The sequence below is a fragment of the Pelodiscus sinensis genome, chromosome 5 (genome assembly GCF_052426305.1).
Source record: "Pelodiscus sinensis isolate ZL-2025 chromosome 5, ASM5242630v1, whole genome shotgun sequence".
Classification (NCBI taxonomy): domain Eukaryota; kingdom Metazoa; phylum Chordata; order Testudines; family Trionychidae; genus Pelodiscus; species Pelodiscus sinensis.
In genome coordinates, this window is record NC_143056.1 from 75135276 (window position 1) to 75151129 (window position 15854).

The window sequence follows — 15854 nt, forward strand, 5'->3', positions numbered from 1 at the left end:
TAGACTACAGGGTTTTGTCAACAAAAGTGGACTTTTGTCGATAAAACTATACCTGCACCTACACTACTGCCGAGTTCTGTCGACATAACGTTGACAGAACTCAGCAGTTTTGTCGATGGCTGTAAACCTCATTCTGTGAGGAATAACGCCTTTTGTCGACAGAGTTCTGTCAACAGAAGGCATTATTGCATCTACACCATCCTTTGCGTCTACACTCTCATGTCAACAAAGCGGTTTGCTTTGTCGACAGAACTGGATGTAGTCAGACGCTCTTTGTTGACAGAAGCTTTGTCAACCATATCTGTTGACAAAGCCTCTGTCGACAAAAGCCTGTAGTCTAGACATACTCTGTGTGTAGGATGATGTGTGGGGAAGCTTGCAGTGCTGCTGCTGCCAACCCTCCCATACCATAACACACACTTCTGTCAATGAACATGGGACTGCAGGCTCCAGCAATGTCAACAAAAAAGTATGTCAACTAGATAATACAGAACAATGTGCTTTGTTCTCTTCGTGTAATATGGACCACAAGGATGGTCCAGGTCTGTATCTCTGTCAGCATATCTCCACTCCCAGCTGAGTGCCTCTCTCACCCGTAAGTTCTGGATGGTCTTCTCATTTCGGTCATCGTCCCTGTAGAATTTTCCCAAGACCACTTTGAGATCTGCTGTCTTAAGGACAGTGATCTTCCCCAAGTCAGTGACACAATGAGCTGCCACGACCACGGTGCGCTCGTTCACCAGGGCTCCACTGCAGATCAGGATCCATGCCCCCTTTCGTAGGCTGACCTCCTTCACCCCATTGGCTTTCCGATAGATGGCTGCTTGCCAGGGCCATCGAATAGATGAAGTCTTTTGAAGAGTGATGTTTTCTGCTTTTCCACAGACTGTAAAAATATGAACCCAGGATGAGTTAATTCTTTTCCCCCCAAGAATATGAATTTTCCACTTCCTGATTCCCAACTATGCTGTGCCTTAGGGCACTAAACTTCATTGTTTAGAAATAGGGGGAAATTACCAATTAACCCCTAAATCAGCCTTGCAACATTCTACTCACCCACAAACTGCTTGAGAATTTATTTTAGTTTTTTTCCCCATTGGAATTCCTGGTTAAAGATGGGAAGGTAAGTTCTGCATCTGAACTAGAAATTTTCAAAGAATCAAGACTACACCACAGTGATGTGAAAATTCTGCCCTAAAACCTCTGTCAAACAACCACACATGACTTGAGCAAAAATGGATCATCTTGTAGAAATGGGCTTTCTGGACATACAGACTGAAAAAATATTTCTAGATACTTGAGATGAGCCCAAACCAAAACCACGATCCAATGCCCTCTGAACTTTTATTTGGTTCTGAACTTTACCATTGGCCCTGTGTCAATAATGGGCTGTCCCAAATCCCTCACTCTGCAGCGCTCCTAACGCTGAGATAATTCTTACCCACTTCTGAATTTTGCAAAATAGGCCCACCCTCAGCAGGTAGAAGTAAGGAATGTAGCCTCTTAATAATGCACTGGTTCCAGCTGATTGCTTTTGATCTGATGCATTTGTAAATTATCTGCAAAAGTGCAGACAAGTGAAAAACTGCATTTCCTCTAAGTGGGACAGGGAAATGAGACTGAGGAAGATGTGCACAGATAGATGATTAGAGAGCCTGCTGTCAATTACAAAACCAAGAGCTTGACTCCTCACTTGGGCTGTGTCCAGACTCAGGGGTTTTTTCGAAAAAAGTAGCCTTTTTTCGAAAAAACCTCACCTGTGTCTAGACTGCAGCCGCGTTCTTTCGAAATTAAATCGAAAGAACGTGGCTTTTCTTTCGATGGCGGTAAACCTCATTTCACGAGGAAGAACGCCTTCTTTCGAAAGTTCCTCTTTCGAAAGAAGGCGTTCTTCAATGTAAATAGGGCTTCTTCGAAAGAGAGCATCCAGACTCACTGGATGCTTTCTTTCGAAAAAGCAAGCCGCTTTTTCGAAAGTTCAACGTGCAGTCTAGACGCTCTCTTTCGAAAGAGGCTCTTTCGAAAGTATCTTTCGAAAGAGCCTCTTTCGAAAGAGGCTTGCAGTCTAGACATAGCCTTGCAGTCATCAACAGAAGTTCCACTGAGGAATAGAAAGAGTCCTCTATCTTCTCAGTGTCATTGCTCTTTCTCGCCCAGCTGGGAGCACAGGCAGCCTACATTGTTAGGAATCTCCAATTATCTAAGATGAATATGTGCCCCCCCAAGGAGATGTGTATTTCTTTTCTTCTTAACAACTCACTTGGCACACATGAGGGAGCCCGCCCACTCCATTTTCCTGACTTTAGACAGGTCCTCCTGCTGCTTCCCAGCCGTCGGTAAAAGGGAGAAATGCAGTCATACTTAAGCTGAGTGTGCAAATGCTGATACCCTGGAGGCAGGTCTCCAAAGGGTAGCATTGGCTTCTTGGTTGGATATACTTCAAGCTTCTGTTTGCTGAATGCAGAAGAGTAGAGCTGATGCAAAGGCGTCTCCCTGTACCACCACACAAGAAACATGGGGAAATAATAATATGAGAAAAAAGACCATTATTGCTTTATCACCAGCTGTGCTAAGCATCATTTAAAAATGCCAGGGCTCTGCTTATTTGCTAGAAGCATAAGGCAAAAAACTCTCCGGCATAGTTTAGCAGTATTCCCATTTGCAGCTCAGCCTTTAGAGGGATGAGAGAGGCTTGTTTTATTTTGTTTTTAGTTTACTTTTTCTGGCATGTTCCCAGTTTCATAGGAACATTTTGTGAAAGGGTAATAGTTCATGTTACTGTATCACCATTTGCAAAAGACATGTGATGCTGCATTTTTTAATTATAAATTATACTATAACTGGGTGTCGCTATAATTAATTTTCACATGAGAAGTGTTTAGACTCATTCTTTTTTCTCTAATGAGCATTATAATAGACAGCACTGGGAAAAGATTCAGACTAAACCATGCTGATAAAGTAGCTTGATTTAGCAATTAACAGAGATAATTACCATACTGCAGAGAATATATAATTGCACCAATCAATAAATTTTAGTTTAAGAATTGCACTGATTTGACAAAATATGGGACCTATTTTAAAATTTAAATGTGCTCTGGAAATGAAATTAACCATTCTGAATGTGTACTGTGAACTTTGCAAAGCAAATATTTTAAATCTTTCATTCATGAGAACTACATAATCTTTGTGAGAAGGCACTTGTAAATACATGAGGGTCTGATTGCTTGTAGGGAAAGCTACTATGGATAGGAAATGAGTTTCCTGTGAGATTCCTGCTACCTGTTGCAGCTGGAAATGCCTGGGGAATAGATCTTTCTCATGTTATTTTGGTATATATCCCATGAGGTTCCAGAGAGACAGGTTGTCTTGTGTACATGAAAACTGTGAGATTACTCCTCAAAGCCAAGATAACAAAGCTGAATGCAGTGTCAATAAAGTCCATTTCTTTTCTATAAACAAGGAGTTTGAATAGAAAGGATGGTCCAGATGATAGGACACTGGGTTAGGACTTCTGATCCCTATTTTCTGATCCCTCTTCAGCTGTCAACTTTCTGTGTAACTGAAGATAAATCACTTTCTCTTCTCTCTGCCTCAGTTTCCCATCTGTACAAATGTGGATATTTCCTGACTGGCAGTGGGGGAGGAGGACAAATTCAATGAATGAACATGAGATTCCCGGATACTATGGTGATAAGGTCCAAATATATTTATTGGTGGCATGTTTGTTAAGTAACATGAATCTTTTGGAGGTGGGAGGGGAGACTGAAGATATTGGTGCACTGCCTTTAAAATATACATGATCAGCACTGCACAAAAACGATAACTAATTATTATTATTAAAAACATTAATTTGAACTTGGCAGAATCTCCAGACAGATTTGGATTGGGTTCTTTCTGAGAAATGAACAAAAATTCAGGGTTGACTCTTTTTTTTTTTTTTCTTCCAAGCTTTTCCATCTCTATCAAAGCCCAACTTCCTACCATTTCATGTTCCATCTCTTCAGGTGACGGGGCCTACTGCGATGGAGCACACTAGGATGCCTTTCCCCTACACTACCAGTTTCTTCAGTAAGACCCCACCGTCCCAAGTTGCAAAACACTTTCCCTAGCACTGAGGAGTCCCAGGGGAAACCCTGCTATCTGTTATAGCTCACAGCCCTAATTCTGGCTGCATCCCATAGGGGGAATAAACAAGAAATGTTCTTAAAAGAGAGGCACTACAATCTCACCTTGATTGAACCTGCATTGGAAGCACTTTCTGTCTCACCAGGTCAGAGATCTTTGGCTCTCTGCAGGCTAGAAAAAATACAATGTTGGACAATCCTTTTCCATGTTCAGAGCTCAAATGTTATGACTTAGATACCTGTCCACCTTTCCTGTCACTAACAACCTTGGACCTGACTAAGAAAAGAAGCAATAAATAGATATAGTTACATGTATTAAAATATATGTGTTAGCATCCTGGTTACCCTTGTTTTAGAGAGATCTGATGATTATATTACTATGTTTCCCTAAACCAATGGTTCCCAACCTGTGGTCCGCGAACCCCTGGTGGTCCGCAATGGTACTGTAGGGCAGTGTTTCTTAAACTTTTTAAGACTGAGGATCACCAAACAATAATTTTTATGAGGAACACCAAGGATTTTTTGTTGAGCCAAAAAAAAAAAGAAAGTGTCCATTTTGTACTCTCCACAGCACACCTCTGACTGCCTTGCGACACACCAGTAGCCCACAGAACACAGTTTAAGAAACACTGCTGGTAGGGTGTCCATGGAAAGTTTAAAAGTAAGAATCGGGCCCACGGAGAGGCTGGGACTTTCCGCCAGGTGATTCTCACCCAGGGCTCATCATTCACAACCATCCGACGTCCCATTGCCAGCTGTGCTGTTTACGTTCCAGCCCACTCCCCCTGCCCAATCCTTCCTTTTCTTTTCCTTTCCTTTTTTTCTCCCCCCAGGGCTCCATGCCTAGCCAAGAGCAAAGTGCTGGGATAGGAGCTGCCTTTGGCCACGAGAGCCCCTTCCCTGTATCCTCCATGGATTGACAGGAGATGAGGAAGCAGTGTGGGCTAAGGGATGTGCTGGCCACTGCTTCCCGCCGCTCCCCTTGATCCAGAAATGCAGGGATTGGAAGCTGACAGGCTCCAAGTCTGCAGACACTCCATGTTGATAAAAAGTCCCAGCATACCAGTGGTTTGGCCTGCTGGGCTGGGAAGTGACTCTGGGAACATTTTCTTCTGATCGCATTATTCAATAAAAATATATGGCACCTCAAAGTTGTTGCATTTCAATGTGGAAACGCTGTATTATCACTCAACACTACTATATTTGTTTAGATAACATGAACTATTATACATTTCAAATGATTATCAAGTACTAGAATAGCTGAAAACAGCTATATTGTTTGGGGTCCTGAAAATTTTAATAGATTGAAAAGGAGTCCGTATGCTCTGAAAGGTTGGGAACCATTGTTCTAAACAAATGCTCACTGTTGGAATGATTATTGTTTTGTCTCTGATATTTACATGACAACAATTTGTAAAGCTGTAAAGCTGTCTAAATAAGTGGTGATGGATGGATGGATGGATATGGTATGTTACATTCTTGGTACACACTGAAGAAATTTTTTGGAGAGAGAGAGAGCGGGAGAGCACACAATTCCTTTCAATGTATATCAGGAATGTAATATATCACAAGAGACTAGCTGAGGATCTCATCTTTTTCTCTGGCCTGACAAATACTTTTTTCTGTTGATCAATTGATCTGTCTATCCCATTTGCCATGCATATATCCTTGCAATACCTGTGTATCTTCTGTCTTAGGTAGGCATAACAGTTTTAGCCCTAGAGAGAGAGAGATGACCACCAGTGCTTTTGCAGAGCAATAATTAAAACACTACAGCTGATTCAGTTTTAACAAAAGTTCACTCACATTGCATTATACACATAAATATCTGATCACCATCTGCCTAGGCATACAATAATCCAGATGATGGAGCACATGACACAAAAGCAGTAGGATGTTACAGAGAGCTGCCAACTTGTTAGCTTGCATGCCTTTCTGAGAGGGACTTAATTCCAACCAGCATAACAAGTTGACTTAAATTTGCCTAAGATAACAGAAGTGGGAAGCCCAGGACTTGTATATCATAATTATTTTGGGAGAAAATAGATATTTGATGGGTCTTTAATAATTTATCTGATTGTGCCAAGATCTCTTTCTCTCCAGTTAAATAGATGGACTGAAAGATTTCTGGTGGATGTATATTCTGGTGGATGTTATACACTTCAGCATTCTACAGTACTTAGTTGCAATTGTGATTAATAACATATGTTAAATCTTGGGTAATATAAGTTGTTAAAGTTAACAGCATTCAAAAGGGTTAGAGGCAAAAGCTACTTTCTGTCAATGGAACACTTCCCACAATGTGCAGCAAGGTGTTTAAACCTTCAAATATAGAAGAAAACCCTCAAAAAGTAAATAATTGTCATTAAAATATTTCATTTTCATTAACAAATATCCATTAATATGCATTACAAAATTCTCTCTCTGTGGGGAAATATTTAGACAGTTGCCAACACAGCTTCCTTCCTCTTATTCTGGTTCCCATAACACATCAATTAGACCCTGAATCAGCAGAACACTTTAAATGCATGCTTAAATGCTGTGCTGAGTACAGATGGATAGCTGAACCAAGTCCTGAAAGGCTGCAAACAGATCTTGCAAACCCTTACTATTGTAAGGAGTCCTTTTGACTAAGCCAGATTGCAAATTGGACTGTGTAATAGCAAGTCTAGTAATTCCTTATACAGAATAGCCCTTTTTAAAATTGTTCAGTTCCCATATCCCTACCCATATTCAATCCCAATATGAAGGGAGGGAAAACAAAGATGTTGAGGAAAATGAGATGAATTTCTATCCTTTTTTTAAAGGAAGAAACTTCTGGAATAACTAGCAACTTCCCTGGCTGAGTTCAGCTGCCAGGGAGAGTTGGCAGACTATCAACATCCGTTTCAGGTGCCGCTCTGTGCCATTTCACAACCTTTTATTGAAGGTACTTAGAAAACAAATAGTTTAGCCAAAAATAACTTGCAAAACAAAGTCCAGGTAAAACTATCAGTTTTATGAACTGTAACAAAGAGATTGAGAACACTACCTTTTATGCAGATTGGTTGTTTCCCTGACCACTCTCCATTGTCTTGGCAGGTCCTCTGCTCATTACCACTTAGAACATATGAATTGTTACAAAAGAAAGCAATGACTGTGCCGATTTTTGCATAGCGTCCGTTCATTAGCCCAGTGTCTTCCACCACTTTTCTGTAGCCATTGAATGGGCCACCAGGGTCTGAGCAGTTTTTTTCATGTAGAACTAACAGTGAGGGGGGGAAGTAAACATTTTTCACAAAGAATTAATTTTGAGCCACTGATCATGTCACATTTCATACAGACAAAGTCTATACAAAAATTAGTTTTTTTTAACTAAACGTGATGCCAGGACTAGTCAGAAATAAATATTAAAGGAACAATGTCAATGTAGAAACCTTAGCCTAGAAATAATAACCATGCTACTAATAGCACCAGAGTTTTTTTTAAAAAAGTTGAAAGGCTTTAGACATTAGGCATAAGCTTAAATTTACGCTCAGGGAGTTGTTCCATTGACTTCTACAGGACTATTTATAGTGCATGAAACTAAGCCTATAGATAAAACTTTGCAGGATCAGGGATTTTTGCACCATTTTTTTCTCTTTACTTTCCACATTTTACTAGGTTTGGATAATGAAACTAGATTACTTCACTTTTGTTTATATTCACTTTCTTTCCTTTTCTCTCTTTTTATCACAAATGGTGCATCTATACTGCACTGTTTTTTCGTAATAACGGCCATTATTCCAGAAAACCAATACTAGCATCCACGCTGCAATTGCACTATTTCAACAGAGGCTTGCAATGTAGATGTTCCCTAACATAGAAATCTTAAGAACACATGGAAATGCTGACGTATAAAGAAAACCAATTTTTACTGAAATGAAGAACAAACATGAAAACGTTCTTATTTGCATTAGATTCTTTCTGTAAAAAAAAAAAACCTTTTTTTTCCTTTTCTTCCTCAATCCCTTCCCAGTTTTCTTTTCCTTTTATTTCTTTTGTTTTTTTTCCTGCCCTTTGCTGCTTTTCTGTGGCTTAAAATTAGCTGAAAATATTCCTTAAAGCGCTATTTTCCCTACTCTTTATTTTTTCAGTTTTCTGCTATTCATGCTACTATTTGCAAGCTCTAAAATAAAAAGACTATTGCCCATTAATATTGTCCTTTGCCCATTGGCAAATAGCTCCTGACTCAACAAAGTACTTACCCATGTGACTAACCTTATGCACATATTTACATCCACCCCATTCTCGTCTGTGGTTAAACATATTTTTCCATTGATTTAAATAGGATTTAAGCATGTGATTTAAGTTAAGTATATGCCTAAATGCTATACTGAATACAGATGGACTTGAGTACTTGCTTAAAGTTAGGCACATGCATAAGTGCTTTGCTGAATCAGGACCATATTGAAGAAGCAGGAGGAGGGGGAGCTGGGCTCTCCCATGCCTAGGAGAGGAAGAAGGAAGCTCTGTGCCCACTTTTAGTTTACTTCTATCTTTCTCCCCCTTGTTTTACTCCTGTTCACCTAGCACAGATGAATGTAATGGCCTTCACATGATCTTGTGGCTGGTGTATTGCTAATGGTCATGGACTCATGTCTCACAATACCATTCTCATCACCATACAATGTCACAGAAATGGAGATAACTGAAGTGTCTGTCTGCAAATACTTGACCTCTCTACAGGCCATCTGGTCTGTCATCCCTATAGGAAGGTAGGATAGGACTGGCAGAAACTGCACTGCATTGTTGAGTAATGCAAGAAAATTATTCCAAGGAGCCTTTTTTTTAAAAAAACACTATTTTCCATAGTAGCATCCAACACAGTTGCACCAGCTGGATAGTAGAGCCTTGTATTTCAGAAGTACGTGAATTTCTCTGAACCAAGTAAGCCCACTGCCTCCACTTGAAAGGGCCTCTTCTCCTATCTGACCCTGCATATGGCTGACTTTGTGAAAGCACTATCACTTCTATGGTGTGTCAGACTGTGACCTATATTAAGTACTGGGTGATGGCATATCTGAAGGATTAAACAGAAAGAGAAACCAGTTGGGAAGAACACACTTCTCCCAACATAGATCGCTTCCATAATAGACAAGGCTAGGGGCAGGCCAAGCTACATATTAAAGAGATGCAGCCAATTGCATTGCATTGTTAAGGGACACTGAAGTTACTCACAGACCCAGGTCCAAAACAGTTATTTCAATTGGAGAATTTCTATCCATCCAAAGGCACATCCTTAGTTGTACTTGCTGACCACTGAGAGCTCTTATAAAAGAGATCCCAAACATTCTCCAGAATATTTTGCATTGTTTGCCTCAGCATCTTTTTTTGAAAGCCCTTCTTAAGTCAAAATTGGTTGTCACAACCAAAATTGGTTGTGACAATATTCTTCCACTATTTGATCTGAGGAAGTGGGTCTGGCCCACAAAAGCTCATCACCTAATAAGCCATCTTGTTAGTCTTTATAGTGCTACATAGTCCTCTTTTTGTTTCAGCTACACCAGACTAACACGGCTACGTTTCTATCACTATTCTACTTCATCCAATGCAAAGGATTCTGGAATTTGGGAACAAAAGATGTCCAGAGGAAAACAACTGAAAGGGACCTTTCTGGAAGAAGAACTATATACTTGAGGCTAGAGGATTGGAAAGGAAAGATTTGTATCTTCAATGGCTGATCTAAGGTTTGCCCTCATATCCACAAGGTAACATTAACCAAAAGTATTTCTTTTTTCTAGCCTGACTGTCCTTTTGTTACATTAGTCTCTCCTTCCCACGATAAGCCACTAAATCACTGCCACAGTACAACAAAGCGCTTGAGAAGAAACATCAGCTATGCAGCAGTGCTGGAAATAGCTACTGTATTCACTAAAGCACAAGTCACATGGTCCTCTTTTGTATTTCAGGTTCTAGAAATTGTGCAGTCATGGTCCAAGCCCAGTAGTCTTTGCTTAAACATAGATGAAACAACAAGAGCTTTGCTTGAGTAAGGATTGCAGGCCTGGGCACCAAGATAGCAAATTAATAGCCACTATGGTGTTTTAAAAATACAGAGTTGAAAGAACACTATGTTATGTCATGGATGTACCAAATTCCAAGTGAAACTTGTACATTCTAATTTTTAAATCCCAATAGCTTGTTTTAATGACAATACACTAGGTTAGGCATGCTAAGAATCAAAACTTAAAGCAACCTTACCACATTCAGGATGATGTGTTGACCAACTCCCATCAAGCTGACAGTAGGCAACACGGCTGCCTTTTAAGTTGTAACCTGCGTTGCACTTGAAGTAAACTTGGGCCCCGTATTTAAAGTCATCTCCTTCCACAATACCATGAGCAGGAGCACCTGGAGTCCTACACATCACCACTGACAGTTCAGATATTTCAAAAAAATCCACTTTATTACAAAAACAGGACTGTGTTAGGATGATTTTTTATGCAGAACATTAAAAATAGATTTAAAATGGGCAAAGGAGTCAAAATTACAAGACTTGTATAGGCAAGTTCTTTCAAAAATCAAGTAGCTCCTAATCCTGCAAACACTTGTTCACATGCTTAACTTTCAGCACAAGTGGCACCATTCAGTTCAATGAGATTACTCATGTGCGCTATATTATGCTCACACCTGAATGTTTGCCAGACGAGGTCATTAATCTGCTTAAACTTGCCCTAGTTAAAGCCTTCTCCATCTCAATAGGAGTTTTGAATGAAGTACCATGTCAATCGCCAGCGAAATACTAAATATCTTTTAGAATCTGGAAACCCCAGTTTTGAAATGCTTTAAAATTCTTGTTTCCACTTTTATGCACGCTTTCATATTTTTCACTTACATATAAAACCATATAGTTGTGTGTTGTGGGGCCCAGCAATGACAATTAAAAATAGACCTCGTCATTTACCATAATGTAAAATTTACCATCACCACAGTATTTTCTATATTGGGGTATACTGAAAAATCCATGGTAAATGTGACTATTACAGATAGCAAATTTTCAGGCCCATGGCACTCTTTGTACACTGGTTGGCAGAGTAGCTTAATCACACTGGGGAAGAATGTCTTTAAGGATATAATAGCGAATGCAAGATTTAGTGTCTCTCTGTGTATTTTATGCCTTTTCTACAATTCACTGAGAACAGATACAGCACTAAAGTCAATCGGTTTCCACACAGTGGTAGTGGTGCTCTGCAGGATCCTATTTCAGAGATGCATGTTATCTTGTAATCTAGGAGCAGTTGTGGTCAATAGCAGATGGTAATTGCAATGCAAATGGGTGCCAGATGTATCTTTTCTGTTTCACACTTTTCTCATAGGATTATGTTTTTTTTTACCTTGTATTATTGTTCTGCCTGTATTCCATTAACTATGAGTGTAAAGAATATTGTTACCTATTAGCTAATGGTCAATCCTGTTAATGTCAATGGTAAAACCTCTCTCGGAGTCCAGTCCTGAAATCCTTACTCATAACACATGCAAGTAAGACTGACTGAATTCTATGCAACAACCCACATAAATAAGGACTATTTATGTGAGTAAGGCTTGCAAGACCACGTCTGAATGTTGCACCATTCACAATCATCAAGAGTCCATAGAATTGTGACTATTTAAAGAAATATTACACATTTCAAGTGATCACTTGGCAAAGTGGCTCTGTGCCACTATCCATGAGCTTTGAGAAAGAAAAACATTGGACATTTAATAACTAGGGAAGAACCTAAATCCAAACACTCCCAACCTTAGGGGAAAGGTTCAGGTTTGGATACATCCTTTTCTGGAATTCTCCAAATAGTCACCCTAAAAATTGAGCAAAATGTTCCTAATTTTCCTCTCTAAATATAAAGTCACAAGAGACTTGTCAAGTGCCATACATTTAAAAAAGGGAGGCACTATAAATATCTTTGAAACACACTCATAATCATTCTTCCTCTCCACATAGGACTTTCTGCATGTCTGACAATCCTAACCAATATCACATATCAGCTCTGAGTATATTTCAATCAGCTTAAGTTGTGCTTGCAAAACTTTGGGATCCATTCAGACAAAATTTCTGTCTAGCTACTATAACTTTGTCTGGGAGAAATTTCCACAGACTCTGGGTATTTTTCTTGCTTGATATCCTCAAGGATGAAGATCTTTAGTTTCTAGTCCTGTTCATTAAACTGGTTTCTAGTCTGGTGACCTTTGTCCATCTCAAAGTTCTTAGTTCAGTTCATTTTTCAACACCCAGTATCAAAATGATGAGCTAAATTCCATCTGTGCATAGGTTAAATTAATAAAGATAATGTGATCTTGAGGAATGCGCATAGGGTTGGAAATCGTGAGTTGTAATCCTAGTCTCACAACTGACTGATGGCTGGGTCTTGGTAAGTTACTTTGCTTTCTGTATCCCCTGGATGAGGATAATAAAACTGAAATGGTGTGAGGCTTAGCTAATATCTCTATGGTACTTGCATCATCTAATGGCTGAATATTAATAGACATTCCTTCTGTCTATTAATACAGAATGTACAGAAGGTAACATTCCTTCTGTTACCTTTACTTTCACCTGCTGTGAGTCTGTTCCCTTCTGACACAACTTTCTTTCAAACATTTTTCTCCCTTCTGACCTGTCCTTTGGCCTTTGCCACTGAATGCGCAGAATTATGCTTTTCATTTGTCCTTGGATCATTTTGTATGTTATTTTTGATTATCACCTAACTAAACAGACTTTGTATTGTGGTCCATACATCTGATTACACTATTGTAACTGAATCCTGCATTGTCTTCTATATCTGGGCTGGGAGTCCTAATAAAGTTACCCTTATAGCAACCTTTACCCTTTTAAGTTTCTCTGTTGTTTTGTTCCTTTCAGCTTCTCTCCCTTTTCATCCTTATCCCCTAGTGTATTTTAAACAGTTCCATTGAAGTCTTATCCTTTTCTCTTCATGGCCATTTTTTGCAATGAAATCTCCACTGAAAGAGATCCTCGCACCTCAGATAATTCTTTTCTTTTATTATCTGGATGGCTGCCTGTCAGGTGCATGAACCTGATTGAGTCTCGTCTCCCTTACACTGTGCAGTGCATTCAGTCGAATTTTAGGACAGTCTTCTTTGTCGGAGATATTTTGTTAAAGTCTTTCGACATTCTCAGCTCCTTTCAGCATACAGACAACCTCTCCAGTGGTCTGTGCAGCTATTTCTCAAAAGTTAAAAAAAAAAGTGGACTACTTTAGGAAAGCAGATGACATTTATACCTAATGTTGTGCTATGTAATCCAACAAAATGTTCAGACATCTGCCTCTGTTTCTAATTCTTTTTAGCTACTAACCTCTGTTGGAGATCTGGTTTTACGTCAAACTTTCATTCTGAAACCAGATGAGCCTGAACTTGCCAGGTCCTCTCTTGGAAATAAGTGATTCCTGTGATTCTAGCTTCGCACCTTTGGGGTTTTGAAGTAATTACGGCTTTCACATGCTGATCAGATGTAGCATTAAGTGGCTATAATGAACCAGAAGAAGGAAAAAACTGTCTTGATAAACTATCGGAGGAGGATCTTCTCTCTGAATCAAGCACAGGCAGCAATAGCTCTTACCCTACTTCTTAGATTAATGGAGCAATCTGGTGTCAATGCAAGATCCTCTGTTCTGTCACTTCCAAGCTTTTCAGACTATAACATCTCTTTGCTTTTCTTCCAACAGCACTTAACAAACTATGTAGATGCAGCATCAATGTGGTGGCCCTTAGTTGGAGGTCAAAGAAACTTTGAAAAGTACCATGGATCTTTTATGTCCACTCACCACCAACAGAACAATGATTTTTAAGGACTCAGCTAGAAGAATATACACTAGCAACTGCAGTTTATTGACACTGAAGGAATGACAAATTGAGACAACTCTGCAAGAATTGGAAGCAATAGCTCAAAGCTGTCTAAGACTTTCAAACTGCAGAGTAAGGTATAAATCTTCCTCTCCGAGAACAAAGAAGGACAGCCACTTGCAACCCAGCAGATGGACTAACTCAGTGGTCATCAACCAGTAGATTGGGATCTACCAGTAGATCTTGGAGCCTCTGAAAGGTGATCCTGACTGGTATGGCCAAGAGGCTGTCAAGGACCGGCACTTCAGGTGGTCCTCCCCCCCACTGCTGTGCATCTCCTACCCTTTGCCTTGGAGCTGTCCCCTCAGGAGCCCCCTGCTTTCTGTGCAGGGCAGGGGAGGGGAGGGGAGAGGAGGTGGTGTGCTCATGTCAAGATGCCCCTTCTCCCATGCTGTATCCTATCTCCACAGAGCAGAGAGGGGGCACAGCAGGACTTGGGATGGAGTTTGCTGGCTGCTTTTGGGAGCAGTGCAGGATGAGGGCAGGGGTGAGCCTGCCTTAGCCCTACTGCACCAACACCCAGGAGCCACCTGAGGTTAGCAGTGCCCAGCTGGTGCCCACATCCCGAAACCCCACCCCAGTCATGAACCCCTTCTTAAGCCCCAAGTACCCCTGCATCCAAACACCCTCCCAGAGTCTGCACCTAGAACCCCCTCCAGCATCCCAACAGCCTGTCCCAGGCTCAGCTCAGAGCCCCTCTCTCATTCCAAATACCTTAATCCAAGACCACAGCCTGCACCCCAACCTGGTGAAAGTGAGGGAGGATGGGTAGGGGACTCAGAGAAGGGGCACAAAGGAGGTGGGGCAGGGATATTTGGGTCTAAGGTAGCTCTTGGATTGCACTTAAATTCAAAAAGTGATCTCATGCTTAAAAAGGTTGGAGACCACTGGACTAACTTAACCTCAGAGGTTCTGGGAGGCAAATGAATTCAAACTGGAACAGGTACAAAGAAGGGCCACTAGGATGATCTGAGGAATGGAAAACCTGTATTATGAAAGGAGACTCAAGGAGCTTGGCTTGTTTACCTTAACCAAAAGAAGGCTGAGAGGGGACATGATTGCACTTTTTAAATATATTAGAGGGATAAATACCAGGGAGGGAGAGGAATTATTTAAGCTTAATACCAATGTGGACACAAGAACAAATGGATATAAGCTGGCTAGTAGGAAGTTTAGACTTGAGATTAGACAAAGGTTTCTAACCATTAGAGGAGTGAGGTTCTGGAACAGCCTTCCAAGGGAAGTAGTGGGGGCAAAAGATCTATCTGGTTTCAAGATTAAACTAGATGGGTTTATGAAGGGGATGGTTTGATGAGATAACATAATCTTGGTAACTAATTGACCATTCATTATCAGTGGGAATAGGTCAATGGAGGGATGATAGGCGTACTATAGAGAACTTTCTGGATGTCTGGCTGATGAGTCTTGCCCACATGCTCAGGGTTTAGCTGATCGCCATATTTGGGGTCGGGAAGGAATTTTCCTCCAGGGTAGATTGGCAGAGGCCCTGGAGGTTTTTCGCCTTCCTCTGTAGCATGGGATACAGATCACAGCTAGAGGATTCTCTGCATCTTGGGGTCTTCAAAGTATTTGAAGGCTTCAATATCTGAGATATAAGTGAGAGGATTATTCTGGGAGGGGTGGGTGAGATTCTGTGGCCTGCACTGTGCAGGGGGTCAGACTAGATGATCATAATGGTCTCTTCTGACCTTAAAGTCTATGAGTCTATGAGTAAATAGTAATGGACGGGACAGCAGATTAAACATGCATTTTCAATGCAGTCACACCACAAAAGGCAGTTCAATGGAGGGCTATATAAATACAGATGCATCATGTTTTGGAGGTGACAAT

General features: G+C 40.5%; 1 protein-coding gene across 2 annotated transcripts in view; it reads right to left on the reverse strand.

Moving 5' to 3' along the window:
- The window catches only part of PAMR1 (peptidase domain containing associated with muscle regeneration 1), a 77850-nt gene that overhangs the window by 2094 nt on the left and 59902 nt on the right, over positions 1–15854 (reverse strand). The window contains exons 7-11 of one of the 2 annotated variants that reach the window (XM_014574243.4): positions 10347–10517; positions 7156–7368; positions 4230–4296; positions 2261–2493; positions 594–886 (exon numbers count right to left, since the gene is read on the reverse strand). In XM_014574243.4, the coding sequence (XP_014429729.3) occupies positions 594–886; positions 2261–2493; positions 4230–4296; positions 7156–7368; positions 10347–10517 (977 nt within the window). The remainder of the gene's footprint in view (positions 1–593; positions 887–2260; positions 2494–4229; positions 4297–7155; positions 7369–10346; positions 10518–15854) is intronic. The other variant, XM_006124462.5, reaches the window with a different exon arrangement.